Source organism: Lissotriton vulgaris, chromosome 3_1, assembly GCF_964263255.1.
Source record: "Lissotriton vulgaris chromosome 3_1, aLisVul1.2, whole genome shotgun sequence".
Taxonomy (NCBI): Eukaryota; Metazoa; Chordata; class Amphibia; order Caudata; family Salamandridae; genus Lissotriton; species Lissotriton vulgaris.
Window position 1 is genome coordinate 131718788 of NC_141689.1, and position 22709 is coordinate 131741496.

General features: G+C 45.2%; 2 protein-coding genes across 5 annotated transcripts in view; one reads left to right on the forward strand and one right to left on the reverse strand.

The window, feature by feature from the left end:
• The window catches only part of LOC147726080 (uncharacterized), a 58737-nt gene extending 44959 nt beyond the window's left edge, over positions 1-13778 (forward strand). Inside the window, exon 5 of the mRNA XM_086960190.1 lies at positions 11746-13778. Coding sequence (XP_086816316.1) covers positions 11746-11943 — 198 coding nt within the window. The 3' untranslated portion in view covers positions 11944-13778. The remainder of the gene's footprint in view (positions 1-11745) is intronic.
• LOC147726079 (uncharacterized) overlaps positions 1-22709 on the reverse strand; it is a 602042-nt gene that overhangs the window by 401924 nt on the left and 177409 nt on the right. The window lies entirely within an intron of this gene.

Genomic DNA, 22709 nt, shown 5'->3' on the forward strand with positions numbered 1-22709 from the left:
CAAGTTCAAGATCCCACCGCTGACCAACAATGTTAGAACTGGGGGTCTTCTAGTTTGCAGAGGTAGGTACCACTGTCCAAATAGGAATCCTTGCTTCTAGTCAGGGTAGGGAGGAAACCCTCTTCAGATAACCCCTGATCACCCACTTTGTAGCTTGGTACGAGCAGTCAGGCTTATTGAAGGCAATGTGCAAAGTATTTGTACCAACACTCACAGTAACACAGGGAAAACACCACAAACTGACTCCACACCAGTTTAGAGAAATAAAGGTATTTAATCTAAACTACACAAGACCAAAACAACAAAAATCCAACATACACAGTTCCAAAATATGGTTTCAAAAGAGTTCTTAAGGTTGCGTTAAAATAATCCACAGATGCATCACGTTTTACCCAACAGTACCTTTAGTAGCAACAAAAGTTCCCAAAGAAAACTGTAGCATTGAAAAGCAAGCGATGCGTCACTCCTGAGTCCCTGGGGAGGCGATACGACAACCCGGCTGGATGCAGCATGTGTGTTGCGGTGACTCCGGCCTGTACGGGGAGGGATGCGATACCTTGCGTGGGTTCCGGTGCACAGGTTTTGGTGGAAACGGCTCACAAAAGGTACGATGCAACGATCTTTGTGGCGGCGCCGATCTCCGGTGCAGCGATGGTCCGGCAACGATGCGCGGCTCAGCGTCGATCTTCTATTCTCGCGGCCCCTCAATGGAATGGCTCTGCGAAGACTCTCGCAGCGACGTGATGCGGTTCCCAAGCAGGCGGTGAGATGATCTCACCCAGTAACAACAGGCTCTGCGACGATACTGGCAGCGATGGTAATCTTCCCGCACCGGACTTGTGCGTTCCGCAAACGAAGGATGCGACTACTCAGGCAGTGGCAACAGGCACTGCAACGATCTCGGCCTTCATAGCCGCAGGGAATTTCCTAGCACTGACGAGACCTAGTCGACCTCAGTCAAACGACTATTCTACAGGATATATTATTCCAATGCGCAGAGCCTATTGGGAATATAGGAACTACACTACAATACAAAGACAGAATGCCCTTTAGTTTGGGTCTGCAGAGGGGCATGCCCAATGAGTGATTCAGGTTGGTCAGGTGACTTGTTTGAAGCTACCTAAATGACATGTGAGTTTGGCTGGAAAATAATCCAAACTAGTAACAATAATTCGAAATCTCAATGGTACTGTGAGATGGTGAATTTTTGCAACTAGGGATGTCTGACCCGTCTTATTTCTGTTCTGCAACACACTTGGGGCCTAATTATGATGTTGGGTGGACTTAAGTACCCCCAACACCATCTCAGACCTGGGACCAACCGACCTCCGGTTGGCAGTTCTAACCGCCTAATTAGGATGTGACATAATGCTGCTGCCCTGCACCTCACAACACTATATGTCTGCACCCACTGCCAGTTCTCCAGCAGCCACCCATTCACCCCTCCATGCAAATACTAACAATACCCTCAACCCCCTCCAAACACATATGCCACACATGCACCAAAAGCACTCACAACCCAACCCTACAGCACATGCCACAGCATATCCACACATCAACAGCCACTCACATGCATGCTTCTCAATACAAAATCACAGCCGAAATATGGGACCTGCTGACCAGTGACTCACCCAACCTTCTCTTCATCACGGGGACCTGGCTCAACCCCTCATCAGCTCCGGATATCTTAACGGAATCCAATTGGGCTACAAGATTGCACGACAGGACCACCTTCACAAGTCAGGAGGAGGACTCACTATCATCCACAAGGAATCCATCAAATGCACAACATACAGAGAGAACGCCACCCCATTCATAGGATACTTTCACTTCATGCTGCAAATCTCCAAAAACTTCTTTCTTTCTGAACGGAACCTTCACCTGCTGACCATCGTACCATGAGCCACCTTTATCAACCTCCTGTGGAGAAGTGTGGCTCAGGGGTTAGAGGCGGCAGACCCGGAAACTGAAATCGGCCATGGACCAGGGTTCAATTCCCCGCCTCGGTGGGTCTTGGGCTAAAAAATTCCACGGATTCGATAATTCTCGCTCCGGTGCCTTCTCGACTCACGGGTTCACACTCTGCGACTCTGGGCAATATCTTGCTTAATCTCCACAACGGCCCCTCGCGGCGGGATGCCTGGCTTTCACCTTGTGGATACCCTGCCGGGGTTATCTCATAGGGGAATACCAGGACGGGTTCCCTAAGCAAGCGCTTAGATACCGACCTCGGTCAGTGATTTGCGCTATATAAAATACATGTACATCACTGACTTTGATGCTCAGCTCAACATCGAGTCTAGAGCCTACATTGTCCTCGGTGATCTGAACTTTGACCTGCAAGACTGAAACAACCCCTGATTTATAGCACTCCTCAAAAGCTTGAGCACCATCGGACTCATCCAACTTGTCACAGGACCCTTGTCCGTCCTATGTGTTGTGCTATGTACTTCTGTAATTAACCCTCTAGTAAATAAGCTACAAAACTCTTCTCTAAATTCAGCTAGGGATTTAAGCTCTTGGAAGCAAGTAAAACGCTTGCCTTTAATACAGAAATCCTCAGCAGATAAAATTACAGACCAATATCTCTGCTCCCAGCTTTTTCTAAGATACTGGAGAAGCGTGTTAATCTTTAACTTTCCAGGTACCTGGAATACAATAACGTTTTCCATCACAGCCAGTCAGGATTTATACACCACTATAGCACTGAGACTGCTCTCTTGGAGGTTAGTGAATACATCAAAGGCACATTGGATGAAGGGGGAAAGACAGTGCTAATAATGCTGGACTTGTCAGTAGCCTTTGATACAGTTCCCCATTCCAGCCTCCTTGAGTGCTTGCAGTCAGTCGGAATAGTGGGTCATACCCTAAACTAGCTTTCCTCATTTTTAGAGGGACGTACCCAGCAGAACTGGATTCCACTATATTCCCCTCAGCTCCATGATCTGACAGTGGGAGTACCCCCATGTTCCGCTGTGAGTCTGTCATTAGTTAATGTATATCTTACCCCTCTCGCTCAGTTAGTGGAATCCCTTTGTTCCAAAGATATATCACATGCTGATGACACCCAGCTACTGTTATAATATGGCAAGGGTGAAGAGCTTCCCAGGAACCTGCATAACATCTAAATTGTAATGCTGAGAAGACAGAGATTCTCTTTTTTGGCAACATCCCCCCAAACAGCTGGCAGGAATTTTGGCCTGAAAATGCTTCTCTTTCAGGCCATCAGGATGGGATTTTGAGGAACTTGTGGGTGAAATTTGATGACCTTCTGGCATTTAAGCCAAAAATAAAATCTGTGGTGGGTACATGCTCAGGGTTTTTGCTCATACTGAAAAAGTTGTTACACCTACTGTCTGTCTCTGCAAAAAAAACTGTTATTCAGGGTCTCCTTAGAGCAAGATTAGACTGATAGTTAGAGCGTCAATGCACTTTACTTAGGTCTGCTGGAATATCTTCTAGAGATACTACAGGTGGTGCAGAAAATGGCAGCTAACCTTCTTTTGAGATTTCCTGTGAGAATGCATATATTCCCGCATCTGCATGATCTGCACTGGCTGCCGATTAGGAAAAAAACTATGTTGAAGGTGTTGGTGTGACACATGAGGCCTTATATAATTCAGGGGTTTTATGCCTTAGAGCCAGGTTCAGTTTTCATTCCCCTACCCAAAATATGAAATCCGCCAATAAATTATTAGCAGTGATCCCTAGAGTGCAGAAGACTAGAACTGGAGGTAGATCTTTGGCTTTTCTAGGTGCTATTGCTTAAAACAAGTTCCATTAGAGGAATAGCGCACCGTTGCCAATAAGCCTTTAAAAAGAAGCTGAAAACATAGATTTGTAACCAGGGTTGAATGATGTTTATTTAATTTTCTGACACAACACAACATGTTCTCTGGGCCTACATGAAAAAGTAAAGAAATAGAGTGCTGGAGTGTCCCTTTTACTGGACGGTTTCCCTCACCCATCTATATGTGGCATGCTTCATCATAGGGAAACCTCTAGCTGGGGGAGAAAATGTGGAAAATAATTATTGGCTTGGTTCCCCCGAAGAGCAACGCACCACCGCTAGAGCGCCATCACTCTCCAACCTTGAACCACTGTGCAAACTCAGTAAAACAAAAAAGGAGAATGCGGTGCCGCCGAGGACTGGCCTCGGTATTGGACCCGAGTCAGCTTTGAAAGTGGGCTGACACGGGGAAACTTTTGCCGGTGAATGTTGGAAAACTGGAATATCAATGATCTTCATCTCAACAGTATGTAAAATGCACCACCTACTGGAGGGATGTAAATGTGATAACAACCGTCTGAACCACAGGCCCCATAATGCAATGTGAAAGAAACAGCGTGTTTAGGTGCAAGGCTCACCTTCGAAAAAGTTCCATGGGGAACGAAATGCGTCAGGACTATGCCTCATCCTGTTGTAATCCATCATTAAAATCCGCAAATGCAAAGTTTTGTGTGTGGCTCAAATCTCCTTCCAGCTGGGGGAGAAAATGTGGAAAATATATATCGTGAAGAAGGGAGCTTGACTCCCGAAACGCGTTGATGTCGTTTGTCATCTTTTAATTAAATAAAAGGACTTTCAACCCTACTGTGGAGTGCTGGATGATCATCTAATGCACATGGGATAATCCTATAATCAATATATATATATATATATACATATATATATATATGTATATATCTCGTTACACCCCTAACAACAGTGGATTCCCTCCAAACAAACGGGTCAGGACCACGGTATTGTGACAAATTCAATCCTTTATATCGTGCTTGGCGGCATGACGCGTTTCAGCTCCCACCGGAGCCTTGATCACATGACAAAGTTTGCTAGTACCTTTGATGTATTTAAAGTGCTCAGTGCATTTCAAAATAGTCACTTGTGCAAAGTACGCATAAACATAGAAAAAATACTTCATTGATGATGCATAAAGTCATTTCTCTTTTTCTTGCAGTGATTGTCATTAAAAGCAAGGATAAAATGCTATTGTTAATATATATATATATATATATATATATATATATATATATATAAATATAGTTGATTAAATGAATACATGTATGCATTTACGATTTTTAAGCTGTAACAGGTTAAATCCCATGACATCGTCATCTCAAATGTTACTCTCTTATGTTTGCATATAATCATCCTGTGCAGATTCCATGCTTGCACTTATTATATATTATCCTTAGATCTTTTCAACCCAATTCTATATATGCGTACATGGATGTTTGTTGATTATTATTTCCATATCTAGTTGTTTACCTAATAACTAAAGTGCATGATTGTGCAAAAAAGTGCTGTGTGCTGAATCACCCATGGCTGTAACACCTGTGATTAAATGTACATATAATCGATGTCCTTACATCTCTATTAGTCTCTCTAGCGGTCGGAATATATATATATATTAATTCTTTTCAACCCGACAGCCGCCGAGCTCCGCTATGCTCACTGCCACTTACGAAGGCGGTCCATGTGTGGGTTGCGAGCCCATAAATAAAACTCCAATTTCGCCCGCTTTCCGCTGCCAGAAACACACGGACACTTCTTGATGGAAAACAGCCTTTATTTTTCTACAAAGGCAACCAAACTCGACGCGTTTCGGGAACTCTCCTCCCTTGCTCACGAGTATATATATATATATACAAACATATACCAATAAAATAAAATATTTAAAAAACAAACTATTCTAATAAAAATTAAAAATAAAACATATTACATTTCTTACAATTTCATAAAAGTAATGTACACATTAAAAACATTAACGTTATAAATATTAAAATTTTAAAGCAAAAACATAATATAAATTCTAACTATATAATATTTTATAACATTTTACATCTGGCAAACCCGCTGCTAAATCTTTCGCTGAGACAGGGAGTGGTCCCGCAAGCCTGGAAGCAGGCGATGGTAATTCCATTGCTTAAAAAATCAGGCCTAGATCCAAAGGCCCCGATTAACTACAGGCCCATCTCCCTGCTGCCGGCTCTCACGAAGATTGTGGAAAAGCACGTACAGACTGTGCTTTCCAATTTCCTTGAGACCAACGAGATCCTGCATGCCACCCAGTGAGGTTTTCGTCCCCATCTTAGCACAGAGACTGCGCTCCTTGAGGTCTCAGAAACCATTAAAGGTGTTCTGGACTCTGGGGGCAAAGCCATGCTAGTGATGTTGGATTTGTCGGCGGCATTCGACACCGTCCCCCATGATGGTCTTCTTGCAAGACTCTTTGAGATCGGTCTACGGGGGACGGTGTTCGACTGGTTTACTTCCTTTCTAGCTGGCCGCCGGCAAAAGGTCTGGGCGTCGCCAGGTTCCGCCGTGATGCCGCCTCTGGGAGTCGGGGTCCCACAGTGCTCTATTTTGAGCCCGACCCTATTCAACATCTTTATGACCCCATTGGCGGCGTTGGCGGAGTCGTATGGCGCCCAGATCGTATCCTACGCGGACGACACCCAGCTCCTCTTCTCTTGTAAGAGAGGAGGAGACTTTGATGAGGAGAGTATCCGGGATTGCCTTGGGGCTGTTTTTCAATGGTTCCAACTGAACAGCCTCAAGTGCAATTCCGATAAGTCCGAGGTACTCTTCTTCGGGTGTGACATAGAGCCAGACTGGCAGGCCTGGTTGCCGATTAATATGTTTCTCCCGTCTTGTTCGTCCCAAGTTGCCAAGAATCTGGGGGTCAAGATGGATAAGGGGCTAACATTGAAATCTCAGATCCTTGGGGTGGCGGGCACCAGATTCGGCATCCTTAGGATGTTGCGGAGGTTCCTTCCCTTGTTGTCTGAGGAGCACAGGAAAGTGACAGTGCAGGCTTTGATTGGGTCCAGGTTGGATTATGCCAACATTCTCTACCTGGGCCTACCAGAGTACTTGCTGCAGCGGCTCTAAGTGGTGCAGAACGCTGCTGCGAGAGCAATCTTTGGATTAAACAGACGGGCCAGTGCATCGGGCCTGTTGAAATCCTTGCACTGGCTTCCTATCCGGAAACAGATCACTTTCAAGGCTCTGACTCTGGCCTATAAAGCTCTCCACGTGGTGGGAGCAAAATACCTTCAAAAGAGACTTGCCTTCTATCAACCGACCAGGTCTTTGAGGTCGGAATCTCTGTTTTTGGCGGTTGTCCCGCGCGTGAAGAGAGCGGGTTTGGGAGGCCGCTCTTTTGGATTGCTGGCGCCACAGTTGTGGAATTCTTTGCCGCTTGCTCTGCGGGGAGCTACTAGCCTACTTGCTTTTAGAAAAGGCCTTAAAACCTGGTTGTTTAGCCAGTAGCCTGTTTTTCCTGTATGTACTTGTTTGGTATTCTTCCTTTCTTTTATCGGTGTTATGTTATTGTGCTGCAGCCTTCCTTTTCCAATAAAGCGCCGGGACACTCTTTTTGAGTAGCCGTGCGCTATACAAAAGAATAAATAACATAACATAACATAACATAACAACATTTAATACATATACTGTTACCACTACAGTTTATACAAAAATAGGCAATGTGTTATACTAAGGATGTATAAAATGTACTACTCTCACTTCAGGCAATGCAACCGTAAGAAAACTATTTACTGACACAGGGGCAAAATGTACTATTCCCAATCCAGTCATTGCAACAGTAGGGAAAATGTTGGATTGCGGAGGGGGAAATTTACTATTCCCAATCCAGTCAGTGCAACAGTAGCAAAAGTGTTGGCTTGCGGAGCGGTACAATTTATTATTCAAACTCCAATAACTTCAACAGGAAGGAAAGTGTTAGATTATGGATGGGTAAAATTTACTATTCCCACTCCAATGAGTGCAACAGTAGGAAAAGCATTTGCGGGCAGCTGCCCTGAGCTGTTCGGCATTTGGCACCCCAAAGGAGGTTCCCAGCTATACAATTGAGTGGTCCCCCCCCCCCATGGTGACATACCTGGGAGGGGTGCAGTATGTTGTTGGTGGCTGCATAGAGGGGCTGAGTTTTGGCAGCAGCACTGCATGGTCGCGAGCAGCTGCTTTGGGCAATTCCACACACAGGGGACTAAGCGAGGTCTCCCCGCTCACGTGGGGAGTGTATGTGCCTTCCTCTTGTGGCATACCTTTGCAGGGGCAACCAAGACTCCGCTGTCAGGACAGGAAGGAATCCTCCTCAGAGGTCCCATTCCTGCTGCAACCATCAAACACTGTAATCCCTATAAAAGGCACGCAAGCGTTACGGTACCCTACATTGTGTGTTGTATTTTTAGCATATAAAATGTATTAGGAGTGCAGGGATGCTGTGTTCTATGTGTTCTTGGCGATATTTGTTGATTTACAAATGATGATGTTTGGTGGTTTATGAGTTTATTCTTCCTAACCTAACCGCCTACATTTCATGCCCTGATATTATGATTTATGTTGTATTACCTTGCAATGATGGGTTAGCGGCCATCATTTCAGGACCTGCATAATGTGTACAGTGATGGTGTAGGGTGTTTTCATGACGTGTGCAACCTATAAGTATTTACTCAATCAATTAATCAATCAAGATATTTGTAAAGCACACTACATACCCGTGAGGGTCTCAAGGCACTGGGAGGGATGCAGCTACTAGGACTGCCGTCGGTTAGTGTAGAGGGTATTCCAGGTCTTGGCGGCGAGGTGGGAGAAGGATCTGCCCCTGGCGGTCGTTCGTCGAATGCGGGGGACAGTGGTGAGGGCGAGGGCGGCGGAGGTGGAGCTTGAGGTTGGGGGTGTAGAAGCTGAGTCGTCTGTTGAGGTAAGCTGGGCCGGCATTGTGGAGGGCTTTGTGTGCGTGGATGAGGAGCGTGAAGGTTATCCTCTTGTTGACGGGGAGCCAGTGTAGGTCGAGGATCAGACGTGCAGAGGCGTTCTGGATGCAATGAAGCCGTCCAAGGAGTTTGGCCGATGTTCCTGCGTAGAGAGTGTTTCCGTAGTCCAATATGCTGGTGACAAGGGCCTAGGTGACTGTTCTTCTTGTTTCTGTGGGGATCCACTTGAAAATCCTGCGGAGCATTTAGAGGGTATTGGAGCAGGATGAGGAGACAGCGTTGACCTGCTTAGTCATGGTGAGGGTGAAGTCGAGGATGACTCCTAGGTTGTGTGCGTGGACGGTGGGTGTCGGAGCTGTTCCCAGAGTGGTCAGCCACCAGGAGTCGTCCCAGGCCGAAGGGTGGATCCGAGGATGAGGACTTCCATCTTGTCCGTGTTCAGCTTCAGTCGGCGGTTCCTCATCCATTCGGCGACGGCCTTCATTCCTGTGTGGAGGTTGGTTTTGGCTGTGTGAGGGTTTTTGGTGAGGGAGATGATCAGGTGGGTGTCGTCAGCGTAGGAGATGATGTTGAGGTCGTGCTGATGGATGACGTGAGCGTGGGGTGCCATGTAGATGTTGAACAGCGTAGGGCTGAGGGATGAGCCCTGGGGTATGCCACAGATTAACTCAGTGGCATTGGAGCGGAAGGGGGGAGGAAGACGCTCTGAGTTCTGCCAGAGGAAGGATGTGGTCCAGTCCAGGGCCTTCTCTTGAATCCTGCCGTCGTGTAGACGTGTTTGTAGGGTGCGGTGGCAGACTGTGTCGAAGGCGTCTGACAGGTCCAGGAGGATGAGGGCCGCTGTTTCTCTGTTGTCAAGTAGGGTCCTGATGTCATCGGTGGCGGCAATGAGGGCAGTTTTGGTGCTGTGGTTGCTGCAGAAATTGGACTGGGATGGGTCTAGGATATTGTTTTCTTCGAGGTACCGGGTCAGTTGTTTGTTGACGATTTTCTCAGTGACCTTTGCCGGGAAAGGGAGATGGGGCTGAAGTTCTTTAGGTCATTAGGGTCCGCCTTGGGTTTCCTGATTAAGGCATTGATCTGGGCGTGCTTCCAGCTTTCCGGGAAGGTTGCTGTCTCGAAGGAGATGTTGATGGCTTTGCTGAGATGGGGTGCAATGGTTGTTCTGGCTTTGTTGAAGATGTGGTGGGGCATGGGTCTAGCGGTGAGCCGGAGTGGATGATGTTCATGATCTTGCTGGTGTCTTTTTCGTTGACGCTGGTCCAGGAGAGCAGATAGTTGGTGCAGATGGTGGTTGTGGGGGTGGTGGTTGTAGGGGCAGTCATGGCGTTGAAGCTGCTGTGGATGTCGGCGATCTTGCGGTGGAAGAAGGCGGCCGGTGAGTCGCATTGGTCTTGTGAGGGTGTCGTTGGTGTCTTGAGCAGGGCGAGGGTGTTGGCGCAGTCGTTAATCCACTGTCTGAGGTTGCAGTTGGCGGTGTCAGGGTCGGTGGAGTCGGCGGGTGGGTTCTGGGCGAGGGAGGTGGTTAGCTGGTCTTCAGTGACTTTCTTCCATCAGCGTTGAGGCAGCAGCTGGGGCGTGGTGGGCTTCTTGAGGTGAAGTGGATGCAGCGGTGGTCGGTCCAGTGGAGTTTGGTGGTGTGGTTGAAGGAAACGTGGAGGCTTGCGGTGAAGATGGGGTCGAGCGTGTGGCTGGCGACGTGGATGGGTGTGGTCACAATCTGTCTGGGTCCAAGGTTGGTGAGGTTGTCAATCAGGGTGGTGGAGTTGGTGTTGTTATTGTTCTTGAGGTGAAAGTTCATGTCTCCTAGGAGAATGTAGTCTGTGGAGGCGAGGGCGTGCGTGCTGACAAAGTCGGCGATGGAGTCGCTGAATTGTGGTCAGGGTCTGGGGTGTCTGTAGATGAGGGTTCCTTTGAGGGTGGTGTTGGGATCGGTGTGGATATGGAAGTACATGTGTTCAGCGGTATTGAGGGTGTCGTCTGTGTTGGTTGAGACTCTGAGGGTTTTCCTGTGAACGATGGCGATTCCTCCACCTGTTCCGTTGGTGCGGTCCCTGCGGATGATCTTGTATCCTTCCAGGATGGCAATGACGAAGTCGGGTGTGGAGGCGGGGTTCAGCCATGTCTCTGTCTAGAATGCGACGTCCGGGGAGGTACAGCATTAACTGTGATGTTATGACAATTGCCTAGTTGGCAAAGTGATTTATGATTTATGTGGTTGTGGTGTACGTGTTATATATAATATGTGAGATATTTTAATAAAATCCTGTGTGGAGTCTCTTTTTTGATGGATGTGTGTGTCACTGTTGTGTGTGTGTTGCACAAACGCTTTACACGTTGCCTCTGGGATAAGCTGACTGCTCAGCAAAGCTACCAAGCAGGAATTATCTTGGGTGTGTAATTCACTTACCCAGATTAGAGTGGTGTGTTCTGCCTTGCTTACATTTATACCCTAGCCAACCAGAAACCCCATTTCTAACAGGGACTTACAAGTAAATTAAATATGCCAAATAGTTGTAAACCATCCATGCCATGTTTTAAAGGAGAGAGTACTTGCACTTAACATTGACTAGCAGTGGTAGAGGGCCTAGAGTCATACACCAACAAAAGGATGGTCAGAAAAATCGGAGGAAAAAGGAAAAAGGTTTGGGGATAACACTGCAAAAGGGGCCAGATCCAACAATTATGTACTATGAAGTAAGGTGGTGATGTTACTGAATTTTCCTCAGGTGGGGAGGGGACTAACTGATAACAACAGCATATTGGTTGGCCGACACAGAAAGAACAGACAGCCCAAGAAATGCATCTCAGAGATAATTTATCAACACCGGGTGAAGGTCAATGGTGCTTCCAATGCAAAGATGATTTATTTGCTGAAAACTATTTTTTTTCTGTAGTAGCGTAATAGTAGCGATAATGACTTTATTCTCTACAAATCTTACTAAAGAATCCCAAACTACCTGTGTTTTCTCTTTGAACCCATCTTCTTCTTCTTCTTTTCAGACACACTACAAAGTGTCATTTAGCTTTGAAGTACCAGCTGGAAAGGCTGTCCGGCAGAAAGCAGTTGTCAAGAAGGCCAACATCAAAGTTCCCTACACAGCTGAGGTCATGACAGTGTTTGGATATAAAACCATGGTCACTGGAGAATGGACGGCAACTTCCTTTTTTAACCTGCAGGTCCGCCAAGAGGACATGTGAAGAGCATACAGCCTTCATTGCTTACCAACCACCAGTTTGTACAACTGATAGAATGTAATCAATATTATGAGGCAAACATGCTTATTGAAAAGCTTACATGCATGCCACTTACAGCAACTAAAAAATAAATAAACGTGCTAGGTAACCAGGTAGACAGAAACAAAATAAAGAAACGAAAACCCCATGCACAGCTTCTCACTCCTGCCCAATACCCAAACTGCAGAGCAGAGTGGAGCTTTTCCTGGTCCCTAAGGACAAGGAAGGAAAGGCAGCTTCAATAATTATGCATTATTTTTAATTAGTGGTACTCTGTCAAATTACTCATCAAGAAATCACAAAAACCGTCTTTGATCATGACAAGCCTTTCAAAAGCGGGTAATTATTTGTAATTCAAATTGCAAGAATCAACTCAGATCATGAAATGCAAAAGCTACTCAAAAATTGCATACTATTACAACATTGAAGGAAATTTAAATCCTATTACAAAAACAGCTGAAACTAGTCCTGCTAAAAAAATGTTGAAAATATTTCTGAGCAACAAATATCCCATGCGGCACAGATACACACACCCCTGAACAATAACTATAAAACTTCAAAAACCTCACATTTGTAGGATGGTAGAAAGAGCAAACATTTTACTTTAGTAGGGTATCTTTGTGTGTCTCCACTAAAAACAAACAAATAAACTATACCCTAACACACAGCACCTGGTCCTACAAACGAATTGAGAATTTTGAATGAATTTGTGCACTTTACGTGCTGTCACCGCTCTTTTGCAAATGTTCTATTTCTTTATTTTTCTTCTTAATTTTCACCAAATTGGCAACAAGAAAATGCAAAGATAGCTTTAAAGGCAAAGCAAACAGTACCTAGTTCCTGATAGAAAATTAGGTTACTAAAGTGTCAAGAATAATTTAAAAACCAATATAGAGTTGCAGACAAGATAAAAACATCTACATTCATGAATAATCATTTGTGCTTTACCATGTGACATAAAAACTTTGCATATCGTGCAATGTTTTTTCATGCTCCATCCTGTATTTGACGCAAAGAAATCCAATGGTTGAGCCCATCCACCATACTCAATGGACAATGGGTCAATTTTCTTCAAAGTCTTTGCAATTAATGTCCTTATTTATGATTTGGCAAAAGAGAAGGAAAGCTGCACACGGCGGCCTCTTCGGTCAGTGAAACTGTCATTCCCACCACTGAATTATTACAGGAGTAACTCCTGACCAGCGGTACCACCTCAGAGGACATCTCATGAAAGTGGTGGGCATCCCTTCCTTATAATGGCCGTACTATCATCACTCATTTTCCCTGCCCCTGCCCACCTCGGGATGCGTCAGTTAACATAAATCTGCCCCCTTAGTGCTGTGTGAAATAGGTCCTTTCTTCTGCAGCGCTCACCTGGACACTCTCTCTGCACAGTTTTATTGCTTGTCCCTGTGACTTTTGAAATACCCCACTCTGATACTGGTATAAAGAATACCATTCAGATATGCAACACTGCTACTAATGATGTTTTGTAAGCTGCTGCGGTACTGCCACCTGGCGGCGGATTTAGACAGCAGGGCTCAGGTATTAAATGATTTGTTTTATTTCATCGTGTTTTAAATCACAAGCTATATATTTAAGTGATCAATTGCAAAAGGATTATATACAAAGCATATGCTTTTGCTGGAAACTGCACATGCCGGCTAGCAAGGGACGTCTGAAAATGTTTTGTCTCTCTAGAGGATCATTAGGAGAACATTTGTGTCCAGGACAGGTACAACAGTTGAATGTGGTTGGTTTTTTGCAAATAAATAAGGTGTCTTCTGACGCAATTTCAATACCTGACTCCAAATCAGTTTTTTTTATCCTTGTGTGCTTTATTGTGACAAATTAAATGAGGTGATAAGGATTATACACAATCGCTGTTTACAATTTAAAGCGGGTTTCTGAAAAGGAAGGCCATTGTGTATTCCTGCTTGTCGACGTGATATTGATGAATCACACACAGTTGTCTCAGCCACCCTTCATTGTCTCTGTTTGCAGACAGATTCAATACCCCACAGCCTCCAGGTGATATCACTTCCTCTGGCGCACCTACCCAGACTGGGTGCTGCCTAGTTACCTTCTTACTACGCCTCCACTTACAATATAGCCTTATAGCCCGCCGTAGCGGACTATACCGGCTATTAAAGGCCCGCTGAATCGAACAAGACAGCGGGACTTTAATTGCCGGTATAGCCCTGCTACGAAGGGCTATAAGGCTATTAGAACATTCTGCCACTAGAGGGCAGAATGTTCTAACAAATTAAACAAAGGGTTCTCGAAGCTCGAGGGGATATAAATCCCCCCGAGCTTCGAGAAGCCTTTGTAGAACATTGGAGTGTTGCTCTGCAGGCCTTTACCGGCCCGAGCACTCCATTGTCTGCAATGGAGCTCCCAACATTCCAATGCTCTAATAAATGATAAACCTCAAATTCCTCATTCCACATATTCTGTAGAAGCATCTGAGACAATGTGCTTGTACATAATAAAAGGGTGCAACACCCCCAGAAGAGTGACCTGCGGCATTACAAGAACTTTAATCTAGAGAAACAATTTGCTGTTTTTATCCTGATGTTGGTTTAGAACACATCTCTGATGCTGCTCCATCGTCCTATTTGTTCTCTTAGTTTTCCCACGATGCCGCTGAAGCCGCACCTTTACCTTCCATTAACAGTTCAGTGATTTTCCAAGATGTTGATGCAGTGTCAGTTCCTTGGTTGTTTTTGGAGAGGTGTGGTGGACCTCTCATCACTCCAGAGGGGGAAGGGAAGGAAGTGTAAGAATGCTGATGACCGATGCTACAAGGCTCTGTTTCTGCAGCTTGACATAACTCTGGGATAAACTTGAACAAAGGTTTTAAGGTGTAGAGTGGTTTTGTAACTAGGAATATTTGGCAAGAGGAAACTAGTGTTATAATTTGTAAGATACACTGTCGACAAAGGTTTAAGTGTGTTGATGTTTTACTGTACTCAGTTAAGTAATCACGTTTCACAGAAAGGCAATCTAGATGCAGACAGGATATTCCATCATCAGGCCAATGGAACAGATGTCAGACAACAAAAGTCATACACAGAGAAATGTGTATATTTTATAACACTGGGCGCCCACTCCATCATTTGTAGGTAGTGCTAAGCCAGCAGCCAGACCCGGTTTTTACTAATATTCTGGAAGTGAAAGTAGACCCCCCTAAACCTATGGGATGGACAGACCACTCTCTGGTCACATTTGTGATCACGACCGCCACTCAACCCAAAAAGGCGCTGCCCGTCTCCCGGTTTAAACGGCCCTGGCACAAACTCCATAGTATGGACTTCCCTGCCAGTTTAGGTGAACCCAATCTGGAAATCGCAAGTGACATCAATATGTCATACGCTGCTTTTCAAGAGTGGATTATTAAAGGACTCGACACTATCATACCAGCCAAATGGACTAGAGGACGGAGTACCCCCTCTAATCCATGATATGACGAGAATTTGAAAAAGCTTAGAAAAGAGTGTAAAAAAGCCGAACGCCATTGGAGAAAAGACTATAGGGACAAGGAGAAAGCATGCTATCTGGCCACACTCAAGCTATATCACAAAGCTATACGCATGGCTTGCGCTTCTTTTTATGCTAAGGAAATTGATTCCAGCCCCAACCCCACGATAACAATTTTTAAATTGGTGCAAAAATTACAAAACGGTGGCAACCCTGCCTCGTGCATCTCTTCCACTCAACAGTGCGATGATCTTGCCACCTTCTTCACAGAAAAGGTGAGAAAGATCTATAATACCTTCTCACATACCCCTTCTGTCTGCACCGGCTCTTCCAATGGTGCTCTCAAAGGCTCCAAGCTCACCCTTCTACCAGCTATCTCTCTTGAAAACCTAGCTACAATTTGTAGAAAGGTGAAATCGGGATCTCCCTCAGACCCCATGAGACCAGCCCACTTTTTAAAAGCGCTGGACTTCTTCCTACCTTCATTGGCCAAACTCCCTAATCTTTCCTTTTCATCAGCCACAGTACCCACATGTTGGAAACAGGCTTGGGTTACTCCCATAATTAAAAAATCTACTCTAGACCCTGCAAAACCGGAAAACTACAGGCCAGTTTCACTGCTCCCGTGGGTGTCTAAATTAGCTGAAGCCCATGCGAACGCCGTACTCACTGACCATCTGGCCAAAAATAACATCTTGGACCCCTCCCAACACGGGTTCAGGCCTGGGCACAGTACGGAGTCCGCCCTTCTTTCCACCACAGAACACCTCCGGAGGATTATGGACACCGGTCAGAGTGCTGCGCTGATACTGCTCGACCTCAGCGCTGCATTCGACACGGTTTCCCATAATATCCTACTGGGCCGCCTGGAAAGCATTGGGATCAGTGAACTGGCTCTGGAATGGTTTCGGTCATTCCTCACGAGCAGATCTTTTCGCGTGTCAGCCCCCCTTTATATTTCCCAAACTCATGCGATAGGCCAAGGAGTCCCACAGGGCTCTGCCCTTAGCCCATCCCTTTTTAATGTGTATATGCAACCTCTTGCGGCAGTGGCCAAAGAATGGAACCTCACGCTGGTTTCATACGCTGACGACACCCAGCTGGTAATCACCATCACGGAAGTGCCCTCTGCCACTGCTACAAGATTTAGGGATGGGTTAGCTGCAGTCGCCAACTGGATGACTGCAAATTGTCTACAACTAAATGCAGGAAAAACCGAGGTGTTACTCCTGGGTAAGAACACTAGCGGCTGGAACGACCATTGGTGGCCCCCTTTGCTGGGCCCCACCCCTCCTCCCAAATCCCTGGTAAAAATCCTAGGAGTATGGTTGGACTCTGCACTGAATTACCAGTCGCATACCAAAAAAGTAGCAGCTACATGTATTGGGTTGCTGAGAAGCCTTAACCCCATCTTAGGCTTCTTTGACCCCAAGACAAGGCAGCTCATTGTCCAAGCCACCATCCTTGCCCGGCTGGATTATGCGAACGTCCTTTTACTGGGCGCTAACAAAGCTGAGATAACCAGATTCCAGCGGATTCAGAACTCAGCGGCCAGGGCAATTGTAGGCCTGCCCAGAAGATGCTCGGCTAGAGCCACCATACAGAGGCTCCATTGGCTGCCCATGGAGGCTCGCATCCAGTTTAAGGCTCTTACCATCGCTTTTAAAATCCTTAGAACTGATGGCCCCGAACTTCTCCGATCGTTGCTAACACCTTACACCCCCCAACGCAATCTTCGCTCCATGGGCCAACACCTAGTAGTGGTCCCCCGCACGAAGTTCTGCCGTATCGGAGGTCGCTCCTTCAGGTTAATGGGAGCAAAATTATGGAACTCTTTGCCCCCCAACATTCGTTGCCTTAACAACCTGTCCGCTGATCATAAAGCAGTAAAAACGCACCTCTTTCCACTTCTGTAGTCCCGTCTCCCTCCCCTCCCTCCTCAGTTGGTTATGCTATGGTTCTTAGCGCAGGGACGCCCCATTGCTGGGGCAGCTGTCGCGCTCAACAAAACTGATAACATAACAGATATAAGGATTTGAAACTTGGGCCCTTATTGTCATGTCGGTCAGACCACAACCAAATGGCTGTCAGTTGCGGTCAGACGTATATCTGCTCCCGCGGTCTGACTGCCGCATTACGCCGTGCGGCGGAGTCAGCAGGCGTAGGGACATCAGACTGTTGGAGGGTTAACTGAGCAGTTAACTTTATGTTTATATACATTACATAAAATTCATCTTTTTAATTTTCTTGCATGTCAGAGTGTCTTTACAAACAGCATGCATTTACTTCCAGTGGCCTGTAGATATGGTGCCACATTTAGGATAAGAAAATACAGTAATTTGTTCAAATGTGAAGAATTTAAAGTGAATAAGTATGCTTCATAAAACATTAAGACTTATTTGGGTTAATTTAAAGTAGTGCAAAACATTAAGGCTATGTTTCAAATAAACATTTTTCTTCACTTCATATATCTTCAATTTAAAAGAAAATAACTGTATTTTTCAGTTATATATATGGCACTGTGTCTACCAGCCACTGGGAGCAAGATGTCTGCTGTATGTAAAAGCAACACTTTGTAAAGGGAGAAGTGTTAACTTAATCATTAAAGTAACTATTCATTTTCATTTGTTCTCAATTAAAAGCATTCAAAAACATTTTATTCTCATGCTCCAATATTGAGTTGAGAATGACTTTTATTTAAGAGTTAAATACCTCAGTGCTTCAGTTCTGAACCTCTGTGACCCACCTGTGTCAAAAATCTGAGTGGAGCACTGCTCGTTATCAGGCCTGCTATCTGTAATAATGTGAATTAAACACAGCCTTTCCTTAACTATAAAAGGAAAATGCAATGCTTATTTATTGAAGTTCTAAGTTAAAAATAAACTCAAGGCTGCTACTCCTAAGGTTTCTGCGAGCTACGTCTCGATCAACTGGTTGGAGACACCTGCGCTAAACCGATGCAGTCTGTTCCAGATCACAGGTAGCAGAACATCACACATTCAAATTTTGGACATGAACTTCTTCATGAAGACTGCAGGACACTCTTCACTATAGCTAACTCAAAGCCCACTTGCCCTAAGATAAGACTTTGGCGAAAGTACACCTTCATTTCTATTACTAATATCTGTGAACATTCAAGTGCTGTGGTCAGCAAGGGACATATTTAATAACATTTGGCACAACGCAACAGAACACAGCAAGACAACCTGTTACACTGCGTCAAATGGAGACAGGGGGGATGTGCCATATTCACAAAGATATGGCGCATTCCCAGGGCTCGAAAAATCATTTAATTTTTACTAGATCTGCAGGTCTAGTAACCTAAAAAATTTACTCGACCTACTTGAAATGCACTTGACCGAGGCATTTGTATTGCTCATTCACTTTGTGAGCAATAAAGATGCCTTTAAATTGTGCTATCTTGTCACATTTCCTCTGCTTTCAGAGACAGAGGTCAAAAGTCAGTTTGTCTTCCTACTCACCAGAAAGGGCGAGTAGGACCTAAAAATAGCTCACACTAAGTAAATCTGGCACGCAAATGCGAGCGGGCAAGTGGATTTTTCGAGCCCTGATTCCTGCTCACTCAGTGCACTGGTGCACTGAGCTTTGCCCTGCGCCAAAACAACCATGCTCACATCATAATGCAGGGGCACCTGCATTACAGGCAGGATTGTTTTTGTACAAGAAGGGACATTTTCCTCCATACAAAAAAATCCTAGGAGGCATTCTCCTCTTTCTGTGTGTGCTGCAGAATTGCGTTATATTTGAGTAAGGGAAACTCAGATTTAATTCCATAATGTCGTTATATGTTACATTGGCTTTAATGTTAAAACCAAACTCTTATCACATTCTTTTGCAGAATGCAAAGGTTTTACAGAGCTCATACCATACACTGACACTGAGAGAGTCCCTGTTGAAATTCTTGGACATGTCAGGTGGTAGGAAAGTTCTCTTCACTATATGCATGTAGACCAACAGCAGAATTGTGAACTCACTTTGACTTTTGTGGGTGGCCCACCAGCCCAATGAGTCGACACCAGCATTACAGACATGCTCAAAATCTTACAAGCCTCTGGATCATTGGGTACAAATAAGATAGAGGTGAATAGAACGAGGGCTGCCATTTTTATATTCCAATTCTTGATTAAGATTTAAAGACATTCTGGTACACACAGCTAATACTGTGAACACATCATCAAAAGGTACACATAACCAACTATCAAAAAAGCAGGTTGAAAATTAGAGTAATATAGGAATGAGAGGGTGGAAAGGGGCCATGGGGAAAGGGGAGCCTTCCTAATAACATCCGGTGTAGATACAAGCACCAGTGGCACTTGTGTATAGCTATTCTAGGTGCAACAGTTTCCCTGACATGAGAAGCACTAGGCTAACTATGTACAATTATCCGTGTGAGCAGAAATATGATGGAAAACACTACACAATACCATATCACAGTAGATACATTCCCCCAAAAAACAAAGAGAGCACCAGTTAAGTCAGGAACGGACCCCATACTTCTCCAACTGCTGTTGGTAATCATCCAATTAATAGATTTCATAGGAGGCTACAGCATGCATGTTTATCAGCCAATGTCAGTAGAGTGGAACAACGTGTACTGAAATTCGGTGAACCAGTTATGTCCATCCCCGCTATTTGAACCATGCAAGGTAGCCTGACAAACCCTTACAACATTCCGCAGGAATTTGCAGAATTTTACAAGACTTTATACACCTCAGAGGTGACACACGTGCAGACAGTGAAACATGCATTTCTAGATTCTCTCCGACTCCTGAAACTCATCCCAAAGAATCTGCTGAAGCAGAACTGCACCTTGGGAAGAAGGGTCATCAAGAATTAATCAAGTGGTACTTATATAGCGCAGCTTAACACCCGAGATAGTATCCAGGTGCTGTGCTGCAGGTGTCAGTCAAAGAGCTAGGTCTTGAGTCCCTTCCTGACATTGGTTAGCGAAGGAGAAGAGTGGAGTGGAAGGGTATTCCAGTACTAAGGTACTTTGGAAGGTGGGGGAAGAAGCGCCCTCCGGAGCGGCAGCGGCGAATGTGCAGAATTTCTGTGAAGGCAAGGAGAATGGAGCAGAGGTTCCTGGAGATTTGGTGGAAATGCATGTGGTGGTTCATGTAAGCAGGTCCCTGGTCATGAGGGGCTTTGTAGACATGGGTCAGGAGCTTGAATTGGCATCTTTTCTGGATGGAAAGCCGGCCGAAGTCCTTCAGGTGCTGGGTGATATGTGTCCTCAAGGGCAGGTTGAGGATCAGTCTGGCTGCTGCGTTCTGAATTGTCTGGATTCTATTCTTGATGGTGGTGTCTGCATAGAGTGCATTGCTATAGTCTAGCCAACTGGTGATGAGGGCCTCCATCACCATTTTCCCATTTGCTGATGGGGAGCCACTTGAAAATTTTCCGGAGCATGCAGAGAGTGTGGAAGCAGGCGGAGGAGACGGTGTTGACCTGACACTTCATGGAGAGTTCACTGGCCAGGATAATGCAGAGATTGCAGTTGTGATCTTTTGGAGTGGAGGTTGGTCCGAGTTCCAATGGCCACCAGGAATCATTCCAGAGGGCGGTATGTCTGTGTAGAGCTTTAAGAAGAAAAACTGACCTTGACTCAACGGTCCTAGACAGAGAAAGCACTACCTTTGACACTCATGAATGAATGTGTCATCCCAAAAATAGTTTTAAATGAAATTAGTTCATATCACTCACAATTTTGTGAAAGTACTCCATGTAAACAAAACACAATTATTCACATTCTTGCAACAGTCAACATAAAAAAGTAACTTCACCCAAGGTTCTTCTTGACTCTTCCTTTTATTCTGAAGCAGAGTACAAGATCATGTGAAACTTTGATACTCGAAGTACAACTTCTTGCAAATCATAAAGAAGAAAATCAGTCCTAATGCATTTCGGGTATCTTGAACACCCTTGGTCAGGCGATATCTACAACAAAACATTTACATTGTAACTTGTACCATGTTATATACAATAAGTTCATAATTCAACAGTTCTCATCATTATCCGTGAGGGAAAGTCCTAAATCTAAGAAATGAAGCAATAGTAGTAGAAATCATCTTGCTGGTGCCTTTAAAAAGTAAGAAACCATAACAACTATAAAAGAAGTGAAAAAAGTAGAAAGAAGAGAGTATTACCACACCAACTGTGCCGTAAATAAAGTTATTCATAAACTCAGAGTGCTGATCCACCCATGTGTCCTCGCTTACCTAAACTAAGCCAAAAATAGCTGTTACCTTTATTCATCCAAATAGCGCGCTCTCCTCCAATGCTATACAGGCATCTGCCGCTCATTAAAAAAGGTCCTTTACTAATTATGTGATACAATGAAAATTACTATTTAATAATGTGCTACTGATAGCACCAAGTAACTGTCTTGCCATCTATCTTATGGTCTCACCTGCATCTTAAGTAGTGATAACAGTAGTAGATTGTTGAGTAGACCACAATTGTAATTTAGAATGCTGCAAGGTTTCAACCTGCAGCTAAAAAAATAAGCATGTAATGAGACTGCTATCTATATGCGTGTGACTCTAGTGTAGCGTCGCGCTCTAGTTATCGCGCACTATGCGATGACGTAGTGTGCGGTGGCCATTCTGGACAGTATTTGAGTGCCGATAGCTGAGCGCTCCGCAGTGATTCCCGGCGCTCTCTTGAAGGAAAATGCAATAAATAAATAATAACCACCCCTGCCTGGTGTGCATCATGTAAGGTATTCCACCTCATTACAGTGGCGACGAGGCTGGGCTCTAAAACAACAAAAGGAGACACCAGTTCCTACCAGACCAAAAAAAAAAGAGTTAGACACCATGAGGAGCAGTGACTCCAGGGCAGTACATGCAGCAAGAGAGCGTGGCAGAGGAAGTCACCGATACAGGCAAGCACCCATAGCAGTGGCCAGAACAGTGGCACCCAGGATACAGGGAGCAAGAATACCTCCAAGAACGAAGAGGGAGGAGGGCAGCCCGACCCCAAGCATAGCTGACAAAGAACCCAAGGGGGAAGAATAATCTTAACCAGGCACAACCAGGCACCAAAAAAGCGCGCCATTGAGGGAGGCACGTATACAGTGGGACCAACCAATACAAAGGTAAAGGAGTAAATCAGAAGGAATCAATGCGCCACCAGGAGCGTAGTCACCCACTAAAGAGCCTACTAGAGATCCAGGGCCCTGGCGGAACAAGAGCAGCACAGAGAGGAGGGTGCCTTGGAGCCCCAGC